The following is a 14,035-nucleotide window of genomic DNA, read 5'->3' on the forward strand; positions in this document are numbered from 1 at the left end:
CATAACTATTTGTGATAAAACAATATTTTTTTTACTTTAATGTAAATTGTTTTCATTTTTAAAATCATTTAATGTTAACTTGTTTATTGTTTTTTTTAATGAAAAACAGAATCTTAAAGTTTTTAAATGTATATACAATTTTCATCAAGGTTTTATTTAGAGAAATCTTTTCAGTCCAAAGTGTTTATATGAACCAAAACATCACCAGTCGGAAACAAAACTGGATTTATTTAGAGATATTCATATGTTAAATTTTGCTAATTATCTATAACGTCCTTTGTAATTTTCTTAATCTTATATATAAATTATTCTGTAATCATATAATCAGTATTTTTTTTAGATATTATATTAGTAATTTATGTTTTTTTGTTACTATTCTTGTTATTATTTAATTAATTTTTACCTCCTCTTTAGTTTAGTCCGTAAATATGGTATGAATGAATTTAGATTCATATATATTTTCCTTGTTCGTTGCTGCTTGTATTATTATTGTTAAATCGAAATATTTAATAAAAAATAATAATAATAATTAGATGCTGGTGTACATTTTGGACTTATTTACCAAAACAGACGTCAGGTCTGAGTCCAAAAGACATAGGTCACGCAAAATTGTCTGCTTGTGAATACCTTAGCTCCAAAACAAAAAGTCGTAAGAAACTGAAATTACATATTTCTCTAAGAGTTCTCATTGTTAGCAATAATAAACAATGGATAAATAAAAAATATTAAATAATTTCAGGAATATATAAAGGAAAACCGAGGCTAATCGAACGTTCCCAATTGCATTAAGACTTCGGTATCTTTGTTACACTGTCGTATTCTTTCTCAAGAAACTCTAAAATTTATTAATTACAACTTAAACTGAAAAAAAAGGAAATGTGAAGTATAGTTCAGAAGAAAAAAAAAGGTTTCTCCACCCAATCCTCATGTAAAATCTTATTATATTTGCCTGAGAATTTTTAACGTTGGCCAAAACTTTTTATGCGGTTATAATAAATAGATAATAATTTCATCCATGTAGCTGTGATGGTTTCTCCGATACCAAGGAACTGAAAAAAGACAAAACGTAGCCTGTTTTAGAATGCAGACCAAAAATGACATCTGTTAAAAATTGGTATTTTTGAGAGCCTACTCTGCAAGCTTTGCCGGCTCGAAGAAGTGACGTCGGCACACTTAAAATCTTGTACATCATAACAAGATATAAGAAATAGTTTCACTCAACAAAAGATAATATGGGTGAAAAAAAAGTAAATTATATTGGGACGCGCGAGCACGAATAGCCGAAGTGTCAGTATTTTGGCGTAATAAAAAAAAAAAAAATACACATATGTATTAGCTGTGAAGTAAGACAATGCAACAGAATTTAACGACTAAAGTTGCGAATTATTAGTGAGAAAAGTTTAGCGAAGTCCTCACTAGACATGAAAAAAAAAATCGATAAACAAGTTAGAGGCACCATGGTATAGCGCGTTACGTGCGTCATTATACTATCGATCCTGTCAAAAACATTGCAGAAAATATAGGCCTTTAATAATTTTTTACTACTTTTGACCAAAACTTCCACATGTGAGGAATGTTTCCAGTAGGGCCCAATTGTCAGAGCTACTTCATGCAACTACTCCTGGAAAACGATAGACCTAGAGTCCGTGAGGAGAAAAAAAAAACTATTTCATCCCTATTTTTTTATTACTTTAATGAAAACTATATACAGCAGTAGAAGCCTCCACAGCGTCTTAATAATCAAAAGTATTAATAACTCAAATTTATCATTTCTGTTTGTTATATAGATGATGTCATCTGGTTTTCTGAATAAATAAATACAGTTAAGAGTAAAAATTGATGACTCTGCCGACCATGGTAAGGAGAAACAAAAAATGGTGGCTTTTCCAGAAGTAAAAAAAAAATTTCGGATTATTTTCTGTATGAAAAACGTTTAGATTTTACCTAAACTATACAAAGGATACCGTTCGTTCGTTCTTTTTTGTTTAACGGCATTTTACTTTCTTGGTCATCAACGCCATTTACTTCTTATTAGTTTCTGGTAATGTACAATTGACTAAGGATACCTTACAATTACAAAGGATACTGTAAATATCATTAAAATGTGAATATTCAAGAATTTAAGGTGCGTGCCCCTTTAAGTTCATTTTATTCGAGAAAAACCTAAAATTGTTGCTCATTTGTCATACTTCTATTTCCTAAACACTACGTACAACACTAAAAACTTCATAGCACCTATTTGAAAGAAGATTAAATTCTCTAAAGCGTGCGCTCTAGTAATGTTTTTCATGTTTAATAGTTATCCAGAAACAGTTTTTCAAAAAGCAAAATTTTCTTCCAATTAAAAAAAAAAATCAATAATTAGTGAATTAATTTTGGGAATTTATTCTGGTGAATATAATGGAGACTGCTACTACCGCTGCTTAACTGAGAGGTAATAACCACCTGTTCGTTGTTCGTAGTACTAGCTTTCCAGGATGTTTGCTAAAATAAATTTACAAAATATTGATTTTTTTGTTATTTGGGAACTACTGAACATAAAAGCTATTTGAACTCATTTTTTAGCCAAGTTACTCTACTTTAAAAGATGTTACATTAAATTTGTTATAGTTAGTTAATTCTTAAGCCATGGCGCTCTGAATGAAAAATTAATTTTCTGGAAGTTTTAAAACATTTTTTATTCCCTCACAAACTAGGATTGGAGTCCTTACTAGTAACTAGTATATATTTTTCGTTGTTTTTCCGAGTTCTCTTGGACTATATTGTAAGTAATAATCCGAAGGAGATGGTCTTCATACAGCTACATTTTATGAACAACATCCCATACTAAGAGAAGACAAATAATCTAGTTTTAAAAAATGAGGGTAGCCATGAGTAAAATGTCATTGTTAGCTTTATTTCAGATGTTTCATGCTGCTTTTTTAATGACTAATATTTAGCTAAAATATGTCGTAAGTTACTAATTCGACTTGATAACTGTTACTATATAACTATAACATTATTTTACTAATACATTACTTTATTTATAGTCAGGAAATATAGTTTGGAATCACTCATCCAGTTCTGATAGCATTTCTGATACCTACAGGGTATTAAGAAAAAAAAATTGATTTTCTGACTGCTGATGTTTTTGTTAACTATGTTTTAATTGTTTCGGCAAATCCAAGACACTACGTTATCCTCCCATCTACTTCTCGATTACTAAATTAATTATTAATCATTGATACATACCCAGGAGCTTGATGAGGTAGTTGGGCGGTGGCTTGAGGACATTCCTAGACCAGGCCGCCCTGAGGAGGTGGAGGGCGGGGGGCGATCCGCCGACTAGGAGTACGCCCGGGCAGACATAGCCCTTGAACTGGAGACCTCGCACTGCCGAAGTGAGCCCCGGATCCCAAAAGCACTTCAAGTTAGCTTCCAAGAAACCCTAAAACAATAAAAAAAATAGCTATTAATAAAATAAAATTAAATAAAAAAAAATTAAATCTAGAAATTTGATGGAAAACAGGAATAGAAAACTAACAAATTTTTTAAACTTCATAATTAATTAATACTTTAATAAAAATAAAATAAAAACTATTAAATTAATTTTACAATCGGTGTTCTAGACAGGAAACTGCACGTCGATTTCGACTATTACAGCACTTACTAGACAAACGGTCTAAACTTTCAACACATTACAAAAGACTGATCTACATGACTGTAGTAAGGCCAATCTGGACATATGGCGTTGAGCTTTGGGGCTCCACTAAACCTTCAAATTCCTCCCGTATTCAATCCTTACAATCCAAAATCCTTCGTAAAATCCTCAATGCTCTTTACTTTGTCACAAATAAAATCATACATAAAGACCTTAATGTTCCCTATGTAACCGATCTAGCCCGAACCAGATATCACCCCTTCCATTATAAACTCTCTAACCACTCAAACCCCCTAGTTTCTAATCTTGCATCCTCTTCCATTCCTGACAAACCTCCGAGGCGCTTGAAAAGAAGATGGCCACGAGACTGGCTAATGTAAAATGTCATTAGAGTGCTACCAATGGGTAGCTTCTCTACACGCCTGTAACACTCCAATTTAACTTAGATCAGATTTACTAAATGTATTATAATGTACAGTTGTAAATAGCAATAAATAAATATTAAAAAAAAAAAAAATCAGTGTTCTCAATAAAAAAGACTCGTATCCAGGATTGATGATGTGGATTTGATATTAGAACAGGATCTGGCCACGTTAGAAGCCAATACCACTCGAATTTTAAACAAATACAAATGTTGTTTACAGAAAAACGATAAAGGTCTTTTACAGTTTTTTAAATTTCAATGACCATTTAAGTCTTTATCGTGGCCATGACCAAGTCTCACAGTATACACCAGATGGTAGATACAGACGAGACGATCAGCCAGATTCATGATAAAGATATCAGTGAATATAATATAAGATATCAGTGAATATTATTATCAAATTTAATCCTCCACTAGTGTATAAATATTTAATAGAAAAAAAGAATAAAACACTTTATGAAGCATAGTTTTAATGCTCAATGAGTAATAATATTCCAAGGAATAAAAACTCTTTATAGGATTGAGGCATTTAAATCACGAATAATTTGTGGTATGAGGAAGCTGTATTAGGTCATATCTGGGGTTTCGAATTATAGAGACTTGCTTGGGTAATATGATTAAGAAATATTCTTATTATAGTATGACTTAATCGTTTTTATACAATGACTTTGGCTTTATATTAGTTTCTGAAAATTATTAATAATGAATTTTATTGTTGTCGTAAATTTTACAGTCTAGTTTGAATGTTGTATTTAGCATTTTTGATTGTAGCCGATTTCACCGAGAAAAAAAATGTAGTGCTTTCAATGGACAAAAGATAAAATAATGTTTATTATATTTGGATATAGGCTCTATTTGTAAAGCGTTATTCCATAAAAGCAATAAATAAATGTATAAACATTAAATGAATAAAAAAAAGGACTCCGATTCGAGGATTAAAGTAAATTATGCAATTAAATACAAAAACCTAAACCGTTCTTTTGGACATTCTCGTACATTTTAAAGTAATAAATTCATTTTGTAATTATTGCCATGGTCGCTCTGGATTATTGCTGTTCTCTATCATTTTTCGGAACAATCAATTTTTACAACTTATTTTTTATTGGAAATTATTATTAAAATTTTTTAAAAACGATCAGGAAATGATAAGCTGAAGCTACAAACAGAAATAGACTTAAATGGATTTCAAAATTGATAAAACAAAACAAATATAAGAGTAGTGTTCCACCGCTAAGTATAAAAATATGCGTCTTATTCCTGACCCTGAATTGATTTTATTTTTTACAAATAAAATAAAATAAAAAACATCACTACAATGAGTCAGGGGTGTAGTGCTTTGTAAGGAAGTACTCTTACTAGACCAACGATTGTGCAAGGAGGTGATTAAGTCAGAATCAAGCACAATAAACAGATTTTTCCCCAATTAAGGGTACCTATTTTATGAGGTTGGGTATATCCCGGAGGGGTTCCGAACCTAAATGTTTGAATTAAGGCTGCGGTAACAGAATAAATAATAAACTGTCTTAACCAGATTCGTACCTGGGTCTTTAGAATTATCATAGTGCTAACAACAGAACTACGCCGTTTCTCATATTTTACATATAAATCTATTAAAAGGAAGAGACATATACTGTACAACTTTCTATGTGACGCGACTAATTGAGATTCAGTATTGAAACCGACTCCTTTCATCTGCTATTTATCTATCTTGTAGCATTCTAATGTTATCCAGTTACATAGAAAAACATACTTCCAACATAAATCCAAAAGAGTATTTAAAGTTAAGAAGAATCATGATATCGATACATAAAATCAATAAACGAGAAGAACAATTTACATATACAAATACTAGGAACATGTAAAAACTAAGTAAGGTGTAATTGAATACTACTGAAGCTCATAATGAATATTCGTACTCAGACAAATGTAATCGACATTTTCAGTAATGATCGGAAAGTACTCTAAGAACTTTCACATCAGTTAACAATCGATAACCCTTCCAAGATAAAAATCCAACATCCGGATCTGATGAGGGATAACCTTTAAGCCTTTAATACGAAGATGGGTACCGAACCCTTCGTGGTTAACATCATATGAAGGAAGGCTCTAGTGAAAGGTAGAAAGTAGAGAGCATTTAGTGGTGCGATCTAATACAGATGCAGTTTGGAGGTTTGTGGTTCATTTTTCGGTTAGGAATGCTAAAATATAAGGATAATGTGTAATGAAGTCATTAGAAAATTTCTAGATGATAAACTTAATTAACTTGCCATCAGAATCTAATATTTTTTAAAATACCATTGTTAAAATTTAGGAAAAAAAATTCAGGAGTTGTGATCGAGAGATAATAAAAATAAAAAAATCGATCCAAATAGGTGCTATGAATGAAGTACTATCAATTACCTACTAGTTGCTACGAATTCCAATAACATCCAATTTTTCAGGAACTTAGCCCTCCCAAAGAAAGTGTTTGAAAATCAAGCTCTTGCCGTAATTTTAAATAGTATCAAATAGTGGTTAAAAGCTAATTTTAGTATAATAACTCCATTAAATGACATATTTCATCACAATCTACACTGTTGAAGTAGCTTCTAAAATATTAAATTTCTCAACTTAATGATTTTCGAAATATTTGAGATAACGAAATCCTCTGGTTATCACCTCCCATGACAAAGTCCTTCATGTTCGTATCATTTATTCAATTGTGTTTAAACGACGTGGTTAAAAAAATAGTGCGGTTTTTCTGTTATTTCTCTGAAATCAGCCACAACTTCGAAAGTCTTAAATCTATCATTATGGAGACGGTCGGGTGGTCTCAGGACAAAAACGCCTGGTCTGATTTAATTCTTAACAAAACCTTGAATGGTTCAGTTCTGGGATAGAAAAGATGATAACATGTGGGGGAAAATGTATAGAAAAGAAAGATAAATATTTTGAATAAAAAATGTTTTGATTTCACAAAGTTTTTCTATTGAACAAAGAAAACTGAAATTTCACATTAAACGATCCAATAGTTAGATTTTGTGACTTTTCCCTACGCCAATAATATTCTCTGCCAATCCCTCCTCTCTAAATTAGGATGCAAAAGAAATGTGAAATGCGAACATTTTTTTCTCTACATCGACAAATATTTATTAATAAATGGACTATCACGAGGACTAGTTATAGATTGTATCTATTAATAATAAGGTCCTGTATTACGTTAGTATATTATGGAGTTAGATGTTTTTATTTTAAGTATAATACAAAACTAATCTTCTTCTTCTTCTTCTTCTGGCACGACAGACCGTGGAGGTTCCAAGGCCTTACGCTATGTACAACTGAAATACATTGCGCGTTTCTTGACGAAGTTTTCATAGGGTGGTTTCGTCACTCGCACACCTATTTTTGTGAGTCCCACCCATTGGCTGACGGGCCTCACAAATGCCCAGGGGAGGCTGTGAGTGAGTATCATATAATTATGCTAGAAAAAATCCCGCCGGTTAGGGCTCGGGTTCAAACTCACAACCTTTCGGATGATAGACAGGCGCGCTACCACGCTGCTACCGTCGCCCCCTATAATAGTACCAAATTAATACCAATTAATAATATGATTTGTTATGTATTATAGAAAACGATGACAATCAATTGCTAACTGAGATATTGAAACAACCATAAAACTACGTAATTTTGTTTCACATTCGCACAATTTATGTGCTGGAAGTTCCAATAAAAATTACATAAAAAATTCAATTTAATTTTTATTTAAGTAAATTTCACTGGAATAGGAAAAAGAACAACATAGTATATGTTATTTATCGTTTCTAATTATGTAATACCTTAAAGCAACGTTTGCTTCATTTAAGAACATTTTTTTTAAATTTGATAAAAACAATTCTAAATCAAATGCATAGATTCAAGAATGAGACAAATTAAACGTAAATGGAAAACGAAGAACATTTCGTTCGTCGTTTTCAAACATATATTACGTTGTAATGGCGGATTGATTGTAAAAAAAATTAAATCGAAAATTGTTTGAGCATCTACATTTTCGGAAAATGAATTTGACGTAAATCTGTAACTATTCTCAGTTATTTACCTGTCTGTTAATGCTCTGTACAGAAGTACTTCTGCTCAGAGAGCGAGCTGGTCGAATGCTATTTGTCGGATTCACCAACAAATTAGAAGTGTGGGAAAAAAACCAATAAGGAATGACCCAAGGGCATGCCTAACCCATCGTTATTCACTATTCACTACTTTCACCAACTACCAATCTTCCATTCACACATTTATCAAATGGGTCAACCTCTTGCACCATGTGTGGGTGGAGCCGGCTAAAACAACTCAAGTTCTTTGATTGTGAGAGGAAAAAATGACGTCATAGATAACATTTATACATCAATTAAAAACTAAATATTACTACCAATCAATACTAAGCCAATCAATTTGCATTAATTACGTCTATAGAATTTTGAAATATAAGATACTGTCCTGTTTTTTAAAATATATAAGTTTTAAAAATATAGTAGCTTTTTTACGTTTTGAAATTAACCATTTTCGTTAATGAGAAATGCTATTACAGAATGACAAAAATAATATATAATTTAATTAGTAAAAAATTTGTTTTACCAATACATATTTCCGAATACACCTGTCTTTGATTATTCATATCGTTTTTCATAAACTCTTTCCTTCTATAACAATGCTATATAAGGAGAATTTATACAAAAATGTAATTGTTACATCAAGTTCTCTTCCATTACAAGTTTCAGAACTTTGATGCCCTATACAGCATATCCTTGTGTCGCTTGTGTCCCAATGTCCGCTTGGCCATAGTGGTTTGACGTGTGATGAAAGACTGAAAGTACCTTTCAAAAAAACATCCAGAAACGGGGGTTACATCGAAACATAGAAAAAACATAAACCATAATTTTTACACCATAGCCAAAAAAAAAAAAAATATATTCCGATTCCTTTTGAAAAATCCATATATACTTAGGAGTCGGATTAGACAATAAACTGTTATTCAGTAACTATATTATATATATATGTATAGTTGACCGTAAAAATTGATATATACCCTGACCATCTCCCTATATATAGTAACTATATTAATTTAAAATTATGATAGACAAGGAAAATAATGTGCAAAATGTTTACATATTTTGTTAAAAACATCGCAATCATACCCCAGAAATAAATTTAAACTTTATAAAGCTAAGACATGTGAGAACACATGCATGTTACACTATAGCTTCATTAATTAAACCAACTTAAAAAAAACTACAAGTATTCCAAAACAAATGCCTAAGAATTGTAAACAATTATTCACATTACACAAGAATAACTAAACATAATACAAATAACTAAAATAAGTACATGAATATATTAACCAATTGATTCATAATTTTTTTTCAATGTTTCTCTATTTCTTGAAATCCGTTAGTAATCAAAATGAATAATTTTACAAAAACAAAACATACAAAGATAACCAAACATATATTGTTTGATTTTTGACACATCTCCAAAATAGGTCCTAGCGTTTTTTTTCTAGTTATGTTCTCATTTATTTTTAGTAGCAAGATCTTTAGTAGCAAACCCGAGCTTATTTTCCTATATAATTACAATTCCGGAACATAAAACGTAACAAATTAAACATAAGATTTATTTTTATTTTATTTTATTCATTTAAAACACTACATCCAATATGCTCCAACGTGATGACAACATCTATCGTTCGGTGCCCAAATAACATATAAAAATGATAAGACATAAGTAAAATGTAAATATTACAGTTTAGACTATTAGGGCCTTGTGGAGGCTATACAATTTTTAAAGTAGATTAGTGCGATATGAATTTATCTCAAGTGATACAATTAATAATTTAATTTGAAACTATTAAAATGAAAATAAAGTAAAAATAATAATTATTAAATTAAATTAAATAAGAAATAATAATATTAAAAATATGAAGGGATTTTTAAGTGAATAATAAAGCTACAAATTTACAATAAGTGAATTAATATAATAATGAGAATAAAACAAGATGATACAGAATATGATAAAAATAAGGATGTAATAATATCTATTACTAAGTATACACACATGTATCTATATATATATATATATATATATATATATATAGCTAATCAGATTGTAATATAATGAAGAAATACAGGCAGATATAGTCATTTGGTGAATCATAATTAGTTATTGGCAATCGTAAAAGTAATAAAGTAATATTTATTTTTTTTTGTGGTTAATTCATTTATTAATTCTACAGGTAAGCGATTGAACAGATATGGTACAATACAGATTGATGTACGTTAACCAAATTTATTGTTATATAGAGTGGTTCGATAAATTTAATTTTGTTTCTATATATTTTTTAGATATATTAATTCTTTTCTAAATAAATTATTATCTATAAATTTTAAGATACTGGCGGTCGAGCGTGATTCTGACCAAATCACCTTCTTAAACAACCGTTGGAAGGGGTGCTGTACTTCTTTACAAAGTTCATTTGTAATACCCTTCATGGATACTAGTAGTACAGATTTTAATTTTAATTAAATAAATTTTAAGATAATTTTATAAAAATAAAACAGTTTCGCTGGTAAAGTACCAACGATTTTAAGATTTTATCTGTTTTATTATTGTGGTCCGTTATTGTTCTTAATGTTCGATTTTGTAAATTTCAAAGTTTTGATAAATGACTATCAGCACTGACACCATAACATTGGATCCCATATCTTAATATCGATTCAAATAATGCTTTACACGCCATTGTTAAAGCTTCTCTGTTAAGTACAAATAGGAGATTATTATTAATTCTATCTTATCAATATCCCTTGAATGGACTGAGATAGTTGAATAAAATAACGATAAACTTCTACGTAAATTCTCTGCTGAGACAAGTTCCAATATTGATATATATTAAAAAAAAAAAAAAAAAATACCGGTTTATAAAAAAAGTGGATGGACTAATTCTCAAGGTTGTACCAGAAGGACAAAGTGAAATTGTGAGAAACGTCACTTTCTTTAGAAGTTTCAGTTTTACATTTGAGGCCATTTTGTCGCGCACCTTTATGGAAAGCCGACCTGCTGCCTGCTACGACCAGTGCAGTGCTTCGTTAAGTGTAGCATTGGGACATTTCGTTCTTTTTTTTTACATTAAGAAGTCAAATCAAAATCAATAAAAAATTTAATTAAGTGGAATCCTGATAGTTGTTTCATTATTAAATTATCCAATATTTTCTATTTATCCAATTATTTCAATCTTAGATTTTTAAATGGAGGAAGATAGCCCGGGTGACGGTAGTTCAAAATGGTAAAATAGTAAAAGAAAACTAATTATTGTAAGCCAACGTTTCGCCCCATTTCGCAGGGCTTTGTCAGGGCTGTCAGAATTGAGTGATGAGAACGACTGAGATTTTAAAATTAATTCGTAAAAACCTAAAGAAATACCTAGACCTTATAATTACAATAAAATACTAATTTTTGTACAACCGGTTATTATGAGTGTTATAAAATCGATATTGACGAAAAATCAAATAATAACGAAATCATTTTTTTACTAAGTTATTGTTTTTCACACACCTAAACTTTATTATAATTTCAATAAAAACCACCAATATTGGAGAGGATGAACGGCAATAAAAAAATTATATTAAGTTATAAAATTACTTTAAATGTTAATCGCCACATTGCCCAATTTTTAAATCATAGCGTTCTTTTATAATATTGGGATACGTGAACCAGTAAGACAGTTGTTGATAGGAGAAAACACTAGATGGATAATCGGAATATACTCCAACAAAGATATCACAGAGCTACAAACATTAATTGAGAAACAATAACGCATCAGGTATAGTAATAAAAATATTCCATGTATGTAAAAATATTCTATGTATGTTATGTGTAAATTATACCATTTAGATCATAAATATATAATGTGGCTCATTCGCTCAATCAACACCATTTTCGGATAAAGTTTTAAAATAATTTAGTTTAGTAGAAGGGGTTTAAATCCGGATCATATATATAATATGTTTGTCACTTGCTGTAAATCTAAAATAACAAACAATGCTTGTGTTCAACATAAAAAGTAACATCAGTATACATACGCTTGTGTGTAACAAAAAAGCAAACAAGGTGTACGTCGGACTTATGTCTGGTAATACCTTCAATTTACACTATTCCTATTATAAAGAGGAACAAAATAAATGTAGCCGATATGAATGATATGAAAACGGAATATAGTAAAAAGTATTTTTATCAGATACTTATTAATTTAAATACTCAGACATATAATGACTGTATAAATGTATATTTTTGAATTTTTAAATAAAAAATAAATCGCTAAAGTTCACTGACATGATTGGAAATAATATATTTACACCGAATTGATATAATTAAAAAATAGACTACAAAAAATTTAAACACAGAGGCTATAAGTATTTATCAGTTGGTAATTTTAAAACTGTACTAACTGAGCAAAACGTGAGGATACAACACAACCATGAATTTCTCCCCAAAAAGAGACACTCCAAGGGTAGGCCACAAATTCCAACTTGTAACCTGCCAGTCTTAATAACTCATCCATATGATTGCGCAGCTCGAATTTGCTAAAGCTTGGCAAACGTAATACCTTAAATTATTAATTGAATATTTTAAATAATATACTGCAATGGATCTTTTGCTTTCCCACTATCAAATATCTCATTCGATTCTTCCACGAGCTACATTAAAAGATTTTCAATTAAAAATTAGGGATATGCTATTCAAATATATGAGAAAGTTTTATAAATGCTAATAATTCATTCATTTTATAGTGTATAACTTAACGTCAATTTTCGATAGTTTCTATCTTATATCCTTTTATGTTCAGTAAGCCATAGAGCTCGCTGGGGGAAAGTTATTCACTCGACCATGAAAATCTATGTCGAGGTTTTGACAGAACATAACGTTCTTTGATTATACGATTCGAGATTTTGCACCACGATATCATCTCACCGCATGAAGCCGCTAATTGAAATGTGGATATGAATACATAACACCTCTCCGCATCATCGAACCTTTCACAGAATGTATCTTTTTGATATCTAGTAACTAAATCACCGAAATATTATAAATCGTATCAAACCAGCATTTCCAAGGTTGTTAGAAATAGCTTCAAAGTTCTTAGTATGAAAAAAAAAATAGTATCTTATTCAAACATTCTAATTTATTCACTCATAGCAGTGATTCCCAAAGTGGGCGCCATCGCCCCCTGGTGGGTGCTGCAGTGATTCAGGGGGGCGGTGATGGCTACAGGTGCAATAGGGCGGCGATGAATAACTACTAAGTTATCACTAGGGATAGGATTTTTATGTGCTAAAAAATCTGAAATATGTGCTAATAAAATGTCAAATATTTAAAAAAATATGTATTTATAAATTATGTATTATTCAACAATATAAATTACTAATTAGTTAGTAATTTTATAACTTAAAAAAAGTTACATAAATATATATTTATTATATATTATATGAATAATATTTAAAAGAAATTATGTATAAAAAATGTACTTCGAGAAAACATAGCTGTTCAATAAAAAAATATTAATTAGTAATAGTAATTAAACTAGGGGAGTGAAACAAGACTAAGATGAGAAAGGACCATGGGAAGGGGAGAAACGGAGAAATGGATTGAGGAGTAAACAAACAAATTCTAGGAAAATGCTACAGGAATAAGACCCTTGCTCTTTTTAATTGATTCTGAGAAATTCTCGATGTAATTCTGTGTGAAAATTTATTATTGCCACTTCTTTTAATTTGTGTTCATATATGAAAATATAGAATTTGTACGCACTATTTATGATAAATGATAAATTTCATGCTTAAGGCTAAATGTACCGATTTTTAGTAAGATTTTTTTTCAAGAGATGGCAGCACTTTCGGGGCAAATTTACTTTTCTTCTCATTTGAATACGGAATAATAAATTTCCCATCTGT

At 30.2% G+C, this 14,035-nt stretch overlaps 1 protein-coding gene across 3 annotated transcripts in view; it reads right to left on the bottom strand.

Moving 5' to 3' along the window:
* knockout (Stork-head domain-containing protein knockout) overlaps positions 1-14,035 on the bottom strand; it is a 146,119-nt gene that overhangs the window by 12,307 nt on the left and 119,777 nt on the right. For all 3 annotated transcript variants that reach the window (XM_014430804.2, XM_014430803.3, XM_067044889.1), the window contains exon 3: positions 3,232-3,427. In XM_014430804.2, the coding sequence (XP_014286290.1) occupies positions 3,232-3,427 (196 nt within the window). The remainder of the gene's footprint in view (positions 1-3,231; positions 3,428-14,035) is intronic.

The sequence above is a fragment of the Halyomorpha halys genome, unplaced genomic scaffold (genome assembly GCF_000696795.3).
Source record: "Halyomorpha halys isolate HHAL.00 unplaced genomic scaffold, Hhal_1.1 Scaffold914.1, whole genome shotgun sequence".
NCBI classification, from domain to species: Eukaryota; Metazoa; Arthropoda; class Insecta; order Hemiptera; family Pentatomidae; genus Halyomorpha; species Halyomorpha halys.